General features: G+C 49.9%; 3 protein-coding genes across 4 annotated transcripts in view; all 3 read left to right on the top strand.

Annotated features, from left to right (window-relative positions):
• The first annotated feature begins 134 nt into the window (after nucleotides 1–134).
• On the top strand, nucleotides 135–8870 carry tut1 (terminal uridylyl transferase 1, U6 snRNA-specific). The gene is made up of 10 exons (XM_086140564.1): nucleotides 135–339; nucleotides 1124–1314; nucleotides 1421–1621; nucleotides 2029–2143; nucleotides 2268–2395; nucleotides 2493–2719; nucleotides 2821–2930; nucleotides 3342–3464; nucleotides 6179–6271; nucleotides 7452–8870. Exons 1-10 carry the CDS (start codon nucleotides 270–272, stop codon nucleotides 8561–8563), a joined length of 2370 nt encoding a protein of 789 aa, XP_085996690.1. The 5' UTR covers nucleotides 135–269; the 3' UTR covers nucleotides 8564–8870.
• A 4666-nt stretch (nucleotides 8871–13536) lies between these two features.
• LOC147214894 (peptide Y) lies at nucleotides 13537–15479 on the top strand. The gene is made up of 4 exons (XM_086140593.1): nucleotides 13537–13599; nucleotides 13677–13864; nucleotides 14819–14899; nucleotides 15221–15479. The coding sequence occupies exons 2-4, from the start codon at nucleotides 13677–13679 to the stop codon at nucleotides 15243–15245; spliced, it is 294 nt and encodes a 97-aa protein (XP_085996719.1). The 5' UTR covers nucleotides 13537–13599; the 3' UTR covers nucleotides 15246–15479.
• Nucleotides 15480–15616: 137 nt separating this feature from the next.
• mpp2b (MAGUK p55 scaffold protein 2b) overlaps nucleotides 15617–16270 on the top strand; it is a 37524-nt gene continuing 36870 nt past the window's right edge. Inside the window, exon 1 of one of the 2 annotated variants that reach the window (XM_086140609.1) lies at nucleotides 15617–16014. Coding sequence is in view for 1 of the 2 variants with exons in the window: in XM_086140606.1 (XP_085996732.1) it covers nucleotides 15747–15766 (20 nt within the window). In the remaining variant the exon portion in view is untranslated. The remainder of the gene's footprint in view (nucleotides 16015–16270) is intronic. The other variant, XM_086140606.1, reaches the window with a different exon arrangement.

Raw genomic sequence — 16270 nt, 5'->3', positions numbered from 1 at the left:
CTAAAGTCTACTAATAACTTAAATAATAAAGCGTGGAGTTGTGATGGAGGGCACAGAGGAGCTGCAGCGTGTAGAGATCCATCCAACCCCCGGAACCTTGTGAGAAGACGGTGTTCCCACACGGACGTCTTTCCGAGAGGGACCGGCAACAGACGAAGGGACGGCGTTTGGAGGGAGATTTGAGACTCGTGTGGGGCTTTTTTACCACCGGGATTTGACTCATTGTGTTTGAAAACTTCCCAGTCGTTTTTTATCACCTTTATTTCGCCATGGACGGCGACATTAAAACGACACCGAAAGGGTTTCAGTGCGTTCTGTGCAACGTCAAGTTAGCAAACCGTAAGCAACTTTGGCTAACATACTTAAACTTCCTAATCCGAAAAATCGCAGCTAACAAACTCATCTAATCGCAGGTGTTTGACAAAGGGATATTTCTCATTTTGGTCCAATTAACTTTATTAACCCTCTCAGGCTCAAATTAAGTTGTAGTTGCAGGAAAAATCTGATATTTGGCTGTCGCAAATCTGCAACATCTGCCTGGAGAAGGTTAATAATTGTAATTTTGAGTGTCACCATTACAGTAAGTTATATGTAGTTCAAGTTACTTACATTTTAATTTCGTTTATTCACACTTGAGTCGTGATTTCGTGTGTGAAGTTCACATTTTTGGTTTCATGCTTTATACCAACACTCATTTCTTATATTAATCTATTTAAACTCCATTTAGCCCCATCCGCATACTAAACATGTACTCTGTACTCCCTATTTTTGCAACATTCAATGTGCGCTATTAATGTTTCACTTCCCCGCGGTGCTTGAACACAAAATAGCCTCTCCAAAAGGCACTAGTGTTGGTTAAAGTTAATTGTTGAAAAGGTTTTAAAAACAAACAACCTGGTAGCTGGAGATACATTAAATAATATTACATAACGTACATGCAAAACTATTGTTGTATGAAAAAAACCGTGGTTGTTCAAGATTCAAAGCGTTTTTTGTCACATGTACAGTGTCGAAACGTGTTTCCTTGTACAGTGAAATTCCTACTTTTCTGCCCGCAGCAAAGTATTCCGTGAAGTACTTTCTGTTACTTTATGTATTTATTTTATCCCATTCTCTGAATTAGAGCCAAGTGTGGATCAGCACCTAAAGGGGCGCAAACACCAGACCCTTTTTAATGTTCGAAGCACCAGGAAGGACCAGGAAGAGCACAGTGTGTACGTCAGCGGCCTGGACCCTGACATCTCCCAGAGTGACCTGGTTGAGCACTTCCAGCAGTTCGGGCCAGTCTCAGATGTCATCATGGACAAAGACAAGGTCTCGCAGACAAATCGGACGAGATGCAGTTTATTTTTCAGGCGATACATGTACCTTCGCTCTATTTATCCCTATAGCTTGTCTTCACTGCAATATTCTCACACAGGGCGTGTACGCAATCGTGCAGTTCTGCGACACGGGGAGCATTCAGACAGCCCTGTCCGCTGTTGAGCATCGGATGAAAGGCCTGAAGCTGCGTGTCAAACCCAGGGAAAAGAAGGAGTTCAAGCTTATCCCCAAAAACAATAACCCGCGGAGCCTACAGGTTTTCGATCGTCTCAAACCGGACCTGTGTCAGCTGGTGTCTGTAAGTTAGTTTGGGTGATGGTAGCAAGCAAAATTCAGACAGATCGCAACCTGTGAAGGTTGTGTGCAGCCTTTGTTTAGGTATTTGGATTGTTTTAAATGTATCTCCTCTGTTCCCTCAAATCATTTAAACCCCAGTTGATTATTGAAATAAGTTGAATGAACCAGATGTTTAGTAGTACTTTTGTTGCTTTCCTAAATATATTACTCACCAGCATTTTGAAACAGTTCTCTTTATAAGAACTACTGCCCTACGGCTTGTAGCACAAGACTGTTGAATGTCTGTTATTGATATTCAAATTCCATTGATTTAACTGGGATTCATGTTGAAGTGTATTCTATCTGAGAGAAGTGCACCATATGAGTGTTGGAGATTTTTCTGACCCTGGGTCTGGTGTTTTCCTCCAGGTAAACGCACAGATGCAGCACGTGATGGAGCAACTCCAGCTCGGAGAGAATGAAAAGAAAGCCAGAGATTTGTTCGTTCAACTCCTGCAGGAGGTTTTTGTGGAGTTTTTTCCAGGTGACCTTTGTCATTTCCTGCCATAAAGACTCAAATCCTCGTGTTTAAAGTGATAATTGTGCAAGTGGTATTTATATACACGGTATATACTCATTATTTATGTGAACTTTGGTTGGTTCTACAGACAGCCAGATTCAGCCCTTCGGCTCATCTGTCAACACTTTTGGCGTCCATGCCTGTGATTTGGACCTATTTCTGGACCTGGAAAACACCAAGAACTTTCAGGCTCGTGCCAAATCCACCGTGGATCAGGTCTGACAATTTCTAAATCTACAGTTAAGAGTAGAATGGTAGAACTAGGCAGCAATCTTTCTACGGGCCAAAAAAAAACCTCATATGTAATCTTCAGCCGGCTGAGGGGGTGTCAGATGATGGCCGCTCGGAGGACTCCATCCTGTCTGACATAGACCTGTCCACTGCATCTCCTGCGGAAGTTCTGGAGCTCGTAGCGGTGATCATGAGGCGCTGCGTTCCCAGCGTGCACAGAGTGAACGTGGTCAGCGGCGCCCGTCTCCCCGTGGTCAAGTTCCGCCATCGTAAGCTGAACCTGCAGGGGGACATGACGCTTAATAACAGGTAATTTGCGTCGTTTCATTGAGACCGCGTGGATCATGAAGGCTTCCGATGTCCCTGTCTCGCTCTCACCCTCCTCCTCCTCCTCCTGCTCCTCGTCTCAGACTCGCGGTGAGGAACACCCGCTTCCTCCAGCTGTGCTCGGGGCTGGACGAGAGACTCCGGCCTCTGGTTTACACCCTCCGCTACTGGGCCAAACAGAAGCAACTGGCTGGTAATGTGAGAACACCTTGCAGTAGCCTTTGTGTAACACCCAGTGCGCCAAATGCAGAGTTGATTTACACGTCTGTCGTTTTTACCGACGCGCTCTTGGGTGTCGCCTAATCCCTCGGTCAGTAGATGTCAGCAGAGCTTCACTTTTTCCTTCGTCTCGGGCAGATGGCAAGGCATTACCGTGATGGCCTGTTCTGGAGCACCGGTGCAAAGTGTCCATTATTCTATCCATCCTAGTGCTTTTTATTACGGTAACAGATGGACAGTGTACATCATGTGGCAGCATTCTGGTTCTCAGCTGCCACGCGTAACCGTGGAAGTGTGTCGTCTCCGGTGTGTGTGCTGTAACACCCTCACACGGCCTCGTTGTAAAAGTTGCCGTTTTTTTTTTTTTTTTTTTTCTCCCGTGGAGGTAACCCCAGCGGTGCCGGCCCGCTGCTCAACAACTACGCGCTGTCGCTGCTCATCATCTTCTTCCTGCAGAACTGCGAGCCGCCCGTCCTCCCCACGGTGGAGCAGCTTAAAGACATGGCTTGTAAGTTTATCATCGCAACCCCCGCGCGTGGCGCTGCCTCACTCAGCTCTGGAGCGTTAACTGTGTCGGTGCCACGGGTTGTAAAACCAGATGCTGTCACATACGGTGGAACCTTGACTCACAAGTGCGTCAACTTTCGAGTTCTCATCGCGCCGCCCAGCGGAAATCACAGACAAACATGAGCGAAGTCGTGACTGTGAGAAAGCAGGAGACGTTTACTGGGATTTGGCGCCGCACACGGCGGGATCGTCAACGGACGAGGCATCAGGGGACTCGTGCAGAGCCGGCCAGGGACGGTTTGATCGTTTTAAAAAGAAGAGGGGCATTCACTCCATTGATAAATGCACTTTTAACAAAAAGCAAAGCAAAGTGCATGTTATGTTTAGCAGCACATGGTAGCATTCAGTGTGTTGCCACTAAATTAAATTAATTGGCAGAGCCTGAAATGAAAAATTCCCCAACCTCCATCTTCAGGGTAAATAAACTTTATTAAATCAGTTTATTTTCTTCTTTACATTCTTATAGTATCTATTATTATTTTCATATAGTATTTGTCATTCATACACCACATTTTTGTCATTGACAAACATGTAATAGAATCAGGGCTCTGGAACAGATTCACACAATTCACTTCATTTTGGCGGAGAAATTAAATTTGATATACGAGCAAATTGAGTTATGAGCTCCGTCGTCACAAAACAGATAAAACTCATAACTCAAGGTATTACTGTGTGTGTGTGTGTGTGTGTGTGTGTGTGTGTGTGTGTGTGTGTGTGTGTGTGTGTGTGTGTGTGTGTGTGTGTGTGTGTGTGTGTGTGTGTGTGTGTGTGCGCGCGCGCGCATATCTTCTTCTTTTCCTTTGGGCTTTTCCCTTCAGGGGTCACCACAGCGAATCAACCTCCATCTATCCTCCTCTCTCACACCAACTACCTTCATATCCGCTCTCACGACGTCCATAAATTTTCTCTTTTGCCTTCCTCCAGACCTCCAATTCCAGCATCCGTCTACCAGTATATTCACTATCTGTCCTCTGTCCATGAGCCAAGCATCTCAGTCTGGCTTCTCTGAGCTTCTCCAAAACATCTAACATGTGCCGTCCCTCTGATGGACTCATTCCTGATCCTATACATCCTCATCGCTTCCAAATACAACCCCGACATCTTCATCCCTCCGTCTTCCAGCTCTGCATCCAGTCTTAGTCAATGTCACTGTTTCTAAAGCATACAGCATAGCTGGTCTCGCCACTCTCTCCTCCACCTTTCCTTTCGTTCTGGCCGATAGTCTTCTACCTCATCGTACCCCTGACACTTTTCTCCACCCATTCCAACCTGTTGAAGCCATTTCTTTACCTCTTTTCCACACTCTCCGACGCTCTAGACTGTTGACCACAAGTATTTGTACTGTAGTGTGTGTGTGTCGCACTCAGCCCCAACCCCCCCCCCTGCCAAAAAAAATAAAATAAAGAAATAAGGATGAAATGAATGTATGTATGTATGTGGTTCTGAGACGGCTATTTGGATGAGTGGTCGCTTCTGACTACTGACTTCTGGTACTTTGGATCTTCGGTGACTGAATTGCAATTCTTGTAAGTTGCTTTGGATGAAAGCGTCTGCCAAAAAATTGTAATGTAATTGTAATTTAGTGTGTGTGTGCCTGTGCGTGTGTGTGATAAGTAAAAAATAAAGGGAACACTAAATTACGCATCCTAGATCTGAATGAATGAAATATTCTTGTTAAATACTTTGTACAAAATCACCCAAATTGATGAATGGAAATCCAATGTATGAACCCACGGAGGTCTGGATTTGGAGTCACACTCGAAATGAAAGTGGAAAAACACACGACAGGCTGATCCGACTTGTCCTTAAAATAAGTCAAAGTGAATCAGTGTCGCTTCCTAAGTGGACACTTTGATTTCACACAAGTGTGATTGACTTGATGTTCCATTGTGTTGTTTAAGTGTTCCCTTTATATTTGTTTTAGCGGTATATTATACAGTATATTTATGTGTATACAAACAGGACTGTCACAGAAAATTAGGGTATTGTGACAAAGTTCCTCATCTTCTGTAATGCAATTACAAAAACAAAAATGTCATACATTCTGGAGTCATTACAAATCAACTGAGATATTGCAAGCTTTTTATAATTTTAATATTGCTGATTATGTCATACATCTTAAGAAAACTCAAAAATCCTATCTCAAAATATTGGAATATCGTGAAAAAGTAATTTTTGTTTTTTTAATTGCATTACAGAAGATAAAGACAGTCCTGTACACACACATATACACACACACAAACAGAAATATATATATATTTGTTTCTAAGGATGGATTCATTCATACATAAATGTATTAAAATCCCTCATTATTATTTTAATATTGCTGATTATGTCTTACATCTTAAGAAAACTCAAAAATCCTATCTCAAAATATTAGAATATCGTGAAAAAGTAATTTTTGTTTTTTTAATTGCATTACAGAAGATAAAGACAGTCCTGTACGCACACATATACACACACACAAACAGAAATATATATATATATTTGTTTCTAAGGATGGATTCATTCACACATAAATGTATTAAAATCCCTCATTTGTTTATCATCCGTCCATAAACTATGTTGGTTAAATTCCCACACACTTCTCAAGGCGTCCCCGCCTGTCTCTGCCTTGCGGTTGATCTCCCTCTCCCTTCCTCCCGACTCCGGCAGGTGAGGAGGAGGAGTGTGTGATCGAGGGCTGGAACTGCACCTTCCCGAGTCAGCCCGTCGCCGTCCCCCCCAGCGCCAACACGCAGGATCTCAGTGAGTAACGGCCTCCCGTGGACGGAGCGATTCCAGCGAAGCTTAAAACGGGATCGAGTCATTTCAAACGACACTTTGCGAAGGCTACTTTGCTAATACTGGTTCTGCGGGAAAAGATTTTCGAGGTTGACGACTTGAAACCAAAAGTCAGGAGGAAGCTTCAGCCGTCATCCCAGACTTTACGTCCTAGATCAGTCTTCTCAGAGTTTGCCGCCTACAACAATATCAGGCGTGTTTGATATTATCGCAAGTCTTTCAAGCTTTACGGTAACAACCAATAGATGAGCTCTAACTGAACCGGATCAGGAAACTCGGTAGACGGTATTTGTTGGCGCTGTAGATGAACGTGAACGGACGTCCCCATCAGATGGACCGCGGGACGGCCCGGCTTGGACCGTGTCGCTCGTTGCGGACGTTTTGACGGAGGCTTCTTTAAGAAAGTCGAATTGTCAGAACCGTGTTTGAGCGTTTATCTTGAGGCCTCAAGGAGGCGGCGTCTATCGGTTCGGAGGTGTGCTTGTGCGATTACTCGGTTTCACGCGCGAGATGGAGAAGAACACATTGTTTGAAAGACAGATTAAGCAACGGACATCTCGTTCATCACGTGCAACGATTTTGACTTATCGTTCCCCCCCATGTGAGTTTCACACGCTCAGTCCTTTTCCACCGAGAACAAGATATTTTCTACAGCAGCGACATGGGTTCAGATAACGGGCATAGTTTCACACAAGAGCATCATTTCGCTAAACTATTTTTCCAATCTCCGACGTATCACGACCGAGTGATGAGGGAAAAGCGGCGGACTGAAATAGCAGAGGCTCTGCAAATACCCACGGAAAACGGTGCATGGTGGGAAAAGAATCTCATTGCAGCGACCCTGTAAGATTCACAGTCTTTGTAAAATCTCAATCTGAGACGAGGCTGCGACTGGAAACTCATCTTCAGATGTGTGAGATGAAATCTTCCCAAAGTTCTGATCAAAGGGTGGCATAAGAACAGGACGACCGTCCGACGTCACATTTCGATCTAGAGTTCAGCGTGACAATTTAGGGGAAAGAAATGTCGTAAAAACCGCGAGGCCTTGTTGAGCAGAATCCTTTGGCGAGGTAGTACGTGGGCGCCACTGCTCACACACACACACACACACACACACACACCTCTATGTTTGTCTCCCATCCAGGCTCCTTGCTGGCTGCTTTCTTCTCCTTCTACGCAAACTTTGATTTCGCCGGCAGTGTCATATCGCCAAGGGAGGGGCGCGCGATCCCCGTCGTCGACTTCATGTGTCCCAAGAAGGAGGCGGATGCGGCGCCTGGGGAAGAGCCCGCCAAGCCTCACCCGGCGGGGCCCAAGCTGGGGCCCCTCAACCTCCTGGACCCCTTCGAACTGTCCCACAACGTAACGGGGAACCTGAACGAGCGCTCGCAGCAGCGCTTCCAGAGGGAGTGCTCGGAGGCGGAGAGGTACTGCCGCAGCGTCCAGTACCAGCACAAGTCCGCCAAGGGGAAGCCGTGGGGGCTGGTGCGGCTGCTGGCGCCCCAGGGGGAGCTTTCGGACGCCAAGGCGGAGCAAGTGTGCATCGGCATCCCTTTCAAATCCGCTTCGCTGCCGGAGAAGCTGCGCCGGCAGCTGCACGCGGCGGGAGAGGATTTTCGCTCGTTGTGGTTCGAGAGGGTCCGCGCCGCCGTGCAGGAGGTGTTCCAGAACGTTCTCGGTTGCAGCCCGGCCTCCGCGCCGGAGGCCGCCTGTAGCGAGGATCCGAGCGCGGACGCCGCAGAGACGATGGAAACCGGCTCGGCGTCTCCGGACACGTCGGCGAACGACAGCCGCGACGGCGCCGAGCCCCTCGCAGAAGTCGGCGCCAAGAGAAGGTTGTCGTCTGGCAGCGACGGCACGGGATCGCCTCAGGGGAAAAAGGCCAGGATGTCCAAACGGGGCAGGTATGAATGCCAGCCCTGGGTGTGGGTGCAGAGGCACGCCGTGTGGGCCGGACGCAGAAAAGTGAGACGGGAGTTGGTCAAAGGGGCCGACTGCGGACCGGAGGGAAGCTGCACGGAGCTGGAGTCCAAGGTCACCGCGCACATCGTCCAGAAGGAGCCGGAGATGAAGGAGGCTCTGGAGTTCAAGGTGCAGCCGCTGGTGGTGGGCGGGGTGGAGACCACGAGGGCCTTGCTGAAGCTGGAGCCGCGCAGCAACAAAACGGGGCTCTTCCAAGACTTCTTTCACTTCCTGGAGGCTTTCGTACCCAAGATGGTGGAGACGCTGCTGGAGAGGGAAACCAGCAGGGATTAGAGGAACGCAGTGGGTTCCCGTCGCCATCAAATATCAAAATTTTGTGTATACTTTGCGTTGAGTCGACAAGCCGTCCGCTCCGAAGCCAGTGTGTTCCTGCGCATCCGTGTTTATAGGTTCGTTTCAGAATATCTCTTTTGGATTTCGGTGATATTTCGGTTTCTAAGCGGTGGCTCGCTGTGAGCGTGTAGTGTTTAAAAAGAAGCTCCTCCATGATGAACCCTCAGAGGGACTCTTCTGTGACAGATGTACGCACATGCACACACACTCTCCCACACGTCACATTAAACGTACGTGTTTAAAAAAACCAATCCCTTGTCGTTCATACGTGAGAGGTCAGGTGGTCTTACAGCTCAGCTCGCCTTCGCCAACCCGCTGGTCACTCAAACGGCGGTGACATATGAGAGTAATTACTGGTGGTGGCAGAGCGCTTTATTGCAACCGGGGGGCGCACACAACTCTCAACCGCTGATTTACCTAATTCATCTCCGTCTTTAACGGGAAGTCCAGACAGCCGCGGGAAAGGCTGCGCTGCTGAGGCGATAAGTAACGCGAGGACGGTACGGCGTCTCTGTTAGACTCTGAAAACACGGGCTGAACAACCAAATGTCGGGCTGCTGTGAAAATTGCAAAGAACCAAAAAATGCAATGGCACGCATAGTCGGGTTAGTATTTGTTGTACTCTGCAACTTTAATCGCAAAACCCCGAAGGGAGAGAAAAGATGCTAAAACAATGAGCAGATGTTGCAGATCAGGGTCAGACGACTTCTGAAGCAAAAAGACAGCGATTGTTGTTCGGTCGAAGCTCGGATCCTGAGTGTCCAGTTCATCTTTTTCCCCCTTCCATTTCCTTTCTCCTTGGCTTCCGCTCCAGGCGGCACGGCTTGTCACCAGCACTGTTTTTCTTTTTGTTGTTTTCAAAGGCGTTCTTGATATACGAGAGCAGCTCTAAGCCAGTGAGTCAAAGTGATTGATGTTTGCTTCGCAAGAGAACTCGACTTCCATCAGCAATTCTGACGTGACGGACTCAAGTTACCGTCCAGAACCTTCTTAGAAGTTTCCCGAGATGGTCTCATTTGAGATTGACCAATCGGCTGCGGATACCGTGACCTCCTGGGTCACCTGACCTCTCGCCTCATCTACGCTGACGAAGCTTTACGGCACGGCTTACTCATCCTCATCGTCATCCTAATGACACATGGAAAGGGAAGGCGGCCTAATTTGCAGCGAGCTTCAGGACCTCCGCCAAATCGAATCATCGGCCTCCCAAGCCGCCTCAGCCCGCGTCCCCACCGCCATCCATCAGAGTTACCTGCAGCCGCCGGCTCACTCATAACCGCGCCGGTACGCGGGCTTCGAGTTGTAATTGGTTTCTGGAAAAGACGGATGTTCCGACCGAGCAGCCGGCCTCGGAGCGTCTGCATCGGCGGAATCGCGCCGCCGCCGCCGCTTTGGAGCGCACGGGACAAGATCCCGCACGTGTCCGCGCCTCTCCGTAATCAAACCAGGAGGCCGAGGGGAAGCCGTGCGTTCGGCCGCCGGCAGCTCCACGCCACTTCTACCCTGGACCCAGTCGGAGACACACTCGGTTAGGAATTATTGCGCCGCCGTCCCGAGAAGACATCACGGCGCCCTCCTCCCCCTCCCGCTTTGTCTCCCGCGTTGCGACGAGCCGTGCAAACAGACCCGGACGCCCAAAAAGCACTCTGCTCATATTAGCGGCTCCCCCACTCTGCCGATAAGGCTAAATAAAAAACGCATAATCATTTCCCCCTTTTGTGTCTCTATGACAGGAAGGAGTCGGAATTCTCCAGGGAGACGCTCTTTCGCCAAACTCTCCTGTCTGTGTGTGTGTGTGTGTGTGCGCGCGTTAAACACACCGTATGTGTAGTGGAAATGAAAATCTGAAATGAGGTTGAGGGGAAAAGCTTTTAAAGTGACATGCAAGGGCACGGGTAGATTTCTACCGCCGCCATTTACCGGAGACGGTGTTACCGCTAAGGAGGTTATTACAACTACGCCTTCCTTCCTCCCCAACAAAGTTTTCCAATCAGGAAGTTTTTTTCCGAACGCCAGGCCTCCCCCTGCCGGTGCCATTATCTTGGCCTGGATAAGCGCTCAAACACTTCTCCCCTCCGCAGGAGCCCCGGCTGCTCCTCAGGAGTGCATTAGCCGGCTGCCGGTGGTTTATTGGTCTGTGAACAACCCAACTGCCGCCCTCTCCCTTATCTGGAGCCGTTTACCTACAAACACGGGTTGCAAGCTAATGAGTTTGCTTTGTCCGCGTTTGTTGTTTCTCGCTGTTGACTTTTACGGGCGATAGAAGAATGCGGAGGAGTCGGTTAGTGGAGGAGAATTAATGACTCCCGTTTGAGATACGGCGGCGGCGGCGGCGGGAGGCCACGTGGAACAGGGATCAAGACGGGTTTTAGCAGGTCTGGATCACCGCTCTTCAAGATGAGCTGCGGAAAGCCGGAGCGAAGCTCTTGGCGACGGCGACGAGGAGACGCCGGCGCAGAAACCGAGCTCAACGCCAGGCGGCCTTCTGCCTCGACCGGTCGGCGAAGCACGAGAGAGAAGCTTGATATTCGTTAAAGAAATAACCGTGATGGACGCTTGACGTAGATCAAGCCCCGCCCCCTGGGAACCTCCCAGATGATCGACCCAAAGCGCTCCGGAGAAGATCCGAGTGCACACGGGGGCTAGCCTAGCGCTAACCATATGCTTTCTCAAAGAGAAAGGATATCAGGCTGTTCCTAAGAGCGGGTGTTCTCCACTCGGGTGGAGGTTGGGAGATGTTCCACCCGAGCGCCCCGACCCCTGCTCTGCTGTCAGCTATTGTTTTATCGGTTATATCGTCACGTCCGTTTTGTTCAGCGTCCCATTTACCTCCGTTGCGTGAAACGACTTGTTTAAGAAAAAGCCAAAATCGCCCGCTGGTCTTTTAACACCAGCCTGACTGATGGCACAATAATTTCCGGGGAAACGCTGGAAGTCAATCAATGTGTGATACCGCCATCCGCCTTTACGGCACGCTCATAGATGCTTTAAGGGCTTGTTTATTATCGGCGGCGGCGGAGGCTCGCCGGAGGCTGCCGGTGGTGATTTACGCCCAAATCAAGTTGGGTTTCTGACAAGGGCTTTGGGAGAAATGAAAGGAGGGGGTAAAAAAAAAAATCATTTTTTTTCTTTTACGGCATCTATAAAAGGCGTGATGGGTCGCGGCGTGGCGCTACGTCTTAGGAGATACACCTCGATTTACAGCCCGACGCTCATTTTCACCATAGCGCTACGGAAGATTAGGGCAGCAAAACTTCCAATTTTGCCGCGTATTAGACTTGAGCTTTGCTTGTGAGCGCGGAAAAAAACACAACCGGCAAGAGACACACACACATTTAGTCATAAACCCCAGCTTCTTGGCTTCTATCTGCTGGGCGAATGGAGTGAATTAAAGCGTTCACTGACTGATTAAGCAATAAAAAAGGGCAAAGAGTAGGAGGGCGTCTGCGGCACGTACGCACTCATACGAGCAAAAACCCCTCCACGTATAAACACACTGGAAAAGGAGATAAGTGCACCTTTAATGGCGGATAAAGGAGCGAGGGCGGGGGGGCCACGGGCGTCACGGACAGAACAGCAGACCGTGAAGATCCAAGATTAACTCCCGGAGCCCCCGCGGCGGTCGTAAACCTGACCGATGGCGTCCGAGGCCCGGGGAGATTTTTTGCGCGTGGCGTCGGACGCCATCAGCTGAGCCGGGGGACGACTTTTTAATTGACGCCGGCCGCGTGTGAACGAAGAGCCCAATTAAAACCGTGGAAATCATATTTGGGTATTTTCAGCGGGAGCGTGACGCGGGCTATCGATCGGCGCGGCCTTTGACCTCCGCCTACAAAACCGCACCGGAGGTTTTCGCCGCGTGTGGATAATGAATGCGAGGGCGGGGGGGGGGGGGCAGGGGTTCCAACGCATCGTGATCAATCGCCAGCGAGATTGCGGACGCTATCAATTACGCCCATTTTTAACCGGTGGCCAAAATTTGTAGCATATTCGGCCTCGGCTTCTCGAGGCCTCACGATGATGGAGGGCGAGCCGTCTCTCCGAGCCCAGATGGATGTCTCTGTTGATCGTCGTCGATAAAACAATTAGTCGGGGCCTGATTGCAAAAATTTACCCCGATCAATTTCCGCGGATGGGAAATGTATCGCCTTGTTTCCTAATCGAAGGCTCCTCGGCGCGGAAATCACCCAACGGGGTCGGACGGGAGCCTTTCCAGCTGCATGGGAATCTGTGTGTTCTCATACGCATGATGTGTGTGTGTGTGTGTGTGTGTGTGTGGGTGTGTATCAGATCTCCCCAACAACTTGTATGTATCAGCGGGGAGTGTGTACGCAGGGATTATGAGTCCGGGGAGCTCAGCCTCTCCCAGGAATCCATCAGACGGTTGCGTTCAGAATCTGTCATCATTTAACAGAAAACACAGGAGCTTCTTAATATTATTATTATTGTTGTTGGTTTTTTTTTTTTATTGTTTTTATGGGATGACAGTGTTTTCCTGTGCAAAAGGGAAAAGTGGGTACAAGTAATGGGTGCAATTTGGAGGAGGGGGGACGTGATTTATGATGCAAAATGAAAACACCTACATAGAATAAAGACTTCAATACCTGAATGTGTTTGCATTTATTTTTCTCTTTCCTTCTTTTCCATGCTTGTAAATAAAACCTTCACGTTGCAGTTTCCTCTAAAACAGATGAGTGTTTAAACCCCGTGCGTGTGGGTGGAGAATCTGAACCTCGCATTGCCACCCACTCTTTTTTTTTTTTTTCTTTCTTGAAATAACATGAATTGAGTGGTCGTGCGTGCATGTGAGCGCGTGCGCGTGCACTCTCGGGGGGCTGCAGCTGGAGCCAGAGGTGTGGTTTCGCGGTGCTCGGCGCGCATCAGGTGCCGTCCTCGCTATATAACCATGAGAGGCAGGAGGAGAGGAGCAGGACGGGGGACCACCGGGACACCGCAGCGGGACACCACCTGACGAGGTAGGTCCTCTCCCAGCCGCTCCATTTGCACGCTTTTTCTGCACGAAAGTAACTTTTTGCACACCCTCCACCCGCAGATGGCCAACGTGCTGAGACCGTGGATGATGCTCGCCGTGCTCGTCGGCTGCACGCTGGTGTGCTGGAGCGGCTTCGCGGACGCTTATCCGCCCAAACCGGAGAGCCCCGGGAGCAACGCTTCGCCGGAGGACTGGGCCAAATACCACGCCGCCGTCAGGCACTACGTCAACCTCATCACCCGGCAGAGGTGAGACCCCGGGCGGGGAGAGCGGTAGAACCTCCGCGGGGGTTTGCAGACTCTCAGGTGGGGAGGATTAGGGGTGAAGACCCCGCAGCAGGCTGAGCCGCGCACGGGGCGAGAATCAGCAGATAAAGTTGGGGGGATTCGAGAAAACGACCAAAAACAGACAAATACCGAAAGATGCCGCTGAACGCCCGGGTTTAAATCTTAATTTAATCCACGCTCTCTGCTTTTTCTCCGGCACGTTTCCCCGATCCCAGTCCCTCACGTGGCGTCCCTCCTGCCGTATCAAGAACTTCGGTCGCGGGTCAATAGTTCAGCTGCTCGCCAGCCGAAGCCGTCAGGAGGGGCCAAAAGGAAAAGTCTCTTAATGAGGAGAAACATCTTGCGTCTCACATTGTCTCTCCGCTTTAAAAAAAAAAAGCAACAGCTGGACACGAGGCCGTTCGATATTTAAACGGCGGATAGTTTTCAAAGGTTAACCCGGTAGGTCGGCCCGCGTTTTTGACGATCCGTCTGACTCGCCGTCTTCCTCGTAGTCCCGAGGAAGCCTGTAAGAGAGACTGGATCCTTCGCCCTGGGGACCCGGGGCCGAAGCCGGAAGCCAGAAGCCGGAAGCCGGCGGGGCTCGCTGTGTTTGTCTCCCTGCACGGCGAGACTCTCCTTTTGTTATTATGGGCCGGCGGAGCCTGAGTGGGCCAACCTGCCCTTTTCAGCAGCGTAATGATTTTTGCGATACAGTTGAGACAGCTCACAGAGCCGATAGGGTCACGCCTGCGCTGCAACCAGAGGATTCGCGGGCAAATCTGCTGACTTGGTCGTCTTGCCTTTGCGGAGGTTGGAGGGCGGGTGGTGTACGGTGGGGGGGAGGGGTCCTCACATGGACGCGGCCGCCCAATTATTATCATTATTTAAGTGCATTCGTTACAAGCTGGCGCTGGACGTTTTGATTCCCTCCAGGTACGGGAAGAGGTCGACCCCTGAGCAGACGGTGGCTTGGCTGCTGTTCGGGGATGACTCGAACCAAGACTCCGAACCACGGTGAGCGGTGAAGATGCATACATTTGTCTATGACTTCCAAAACAAAATTAGGCTCTTATAAAGATCTTACTTGAATAATTTACCTTTGAAAATCAATATTTGCTCCAGTAACGGCTGGCGCCGTAGGACTTACGCACTGACCAAGAAGTCCAACATCTAGTTATCTCTCCCAGTGTGCATTGATGAAGAGTATCTCTCCTTTGTCACATGGTTTAACAGCTGAATTGATAGCGTTCCTGAGCCGCTCGGTATCAGTCGCAAATGAGGAAGCAGCAAATGTTAGCGTCGATTCATCGGCCCGCCTGTTTGTCCCTCCCCCAGCATCGACTACGGTGATCAGTGGTGAATGAAACGAGACGACGCCTCTCACACTTTTATCCTGAAATTACACCTTTATCCGGAAATTAATCCACAATCAAAAACACCAAGATGTCATCTAGAGACGACCCGCGTTCAAACTTTATGACCCTCTGTTTTATTTGATGTGCATGCAAAACCTCTCTCTCTCTCCCTCTCTCTCCCCCTCTCACTCTGTGTGTCCTTTACTCTTCTGTTTTTGTTTGCCCAAAAATGTAAATAATTTGTACCACAATCAATCTTTACAATAAAGAGTGGAATAAAAAAAAAAGCTATTGATCAGGCTCATTATTCAATATCCCCTTATTAAATGCAGAGACTGCAATGCCCCCTCTGGCCACTGGGTGTCGCTGTAGCACCAGGTGAGGAGCGGCGGTGCTCCTCGCCGCCGTCGCGCAGGTTCAGACGGACATCTCGGCGGGCAGCCTTCAACTCCACGCCGGAGAGGGACGCGGAGGGATTTTTTTTGCTGCCCGAACGGAGCGGCCGAATGGCGTTGAACGGACGGAGGTGTGTGTGAGGGAAGGGCGAATCGTTTTGTTTCGTCGAGGCTTGAAAATCGCGGCGTGTGTGTGTGTGGGAGAAGGGGGGGGGGGACGCTCAAAGTGACCGCACAGACTGAATAAGACTCGCCGGGATTACGAGCCGTTCTGAGGGGCTTCTACACCGGAAGGCATCCGGATCGATATATCCGGTTCCAGGGGAACTTCAACTGCCCGCTGTGTTCTCCTTGGAGGGAAAGGTGGCGTCCATTTAAGGTCAGTTGTCTGTTGTTATTGTTACTAGAACCAGGTAGGACCCCGCAGAGGCTCCTGCACCTGCAGCTCCAGCGCTCCTCACCGCCCGCCAGGTGTGCTCGATGTCGGTCGGTTCTCTCTGGCCTCGGGATACCGTCACCTGAGCGAATATTTTGTCTTGAATTTCGTAAATGTCGTCTTATTGTTGTCAGATTTAGATAAGAACACTTACTCCGAGGGGCCCGGAACCCGGATAAATACCCTGCGCGCTGGTTGC

Source organism: Fistularia commersonii, chromosome 33, assembly GCF_037954325.1.
Source record: "Fistularia commersonii isolate RoL2024-O1a breed Wild chromosome 33, RoL_Fcom_v1.0, whole genome shotgun sequence".
Lineage (NCBI taxonomy): Eukaryota > Metazoa > Chordata > Actinopteri > Syngnathiformes > Fistulariidae > Fistularia > Fistularia commersonii.
This window is presented reverse-complemented; position numbering and strand designations above follow the sequence as displayed.

Coding starts and splice junctions, on each gene's coding strand:
- tut1 (XM_086140564.1), top strand. CDS start 270: ATGGACGGCGACATTAAAACGACACCGAAAGGGTTTCAGTGCGTTCTG. Junction 1,622..2,028: donor ACCTGTGTCAGCTGGTGTCT/GTAAGTTAGTTT, acceptor GTTTTCCTCCAG/GTAAACGCACAGATGCAGCA. Junction 2,144..2,267: donor TTTTGTGGAGTTTTTTCCAG/GTGACCTTTGTC, acceptor TTGGTTCTACAG/ACAGCCAGATTCAGCCCTTC.
- LOC147214894 (XM_086140593.1), top strand. CDS start 13,677: ATGGCCAACGTGCTGAGACCGTGGATGATGCTCGCCGTGCTCGTCGGC. Junction 13,865..14,818: donor AACCTCATCACCCGGCAGAG/GTGAGACCCCGG, acceptor GATTCCCTCCAG/GTACGGGAAGAGGTCGACCC. Junction 14,900..15,220: donor AACCAAGACTCCGAACCACG/GTGAGCGGTGAA, acceptor TCCCTCCCCCAG/CATCGACTACGGTGATCAGT.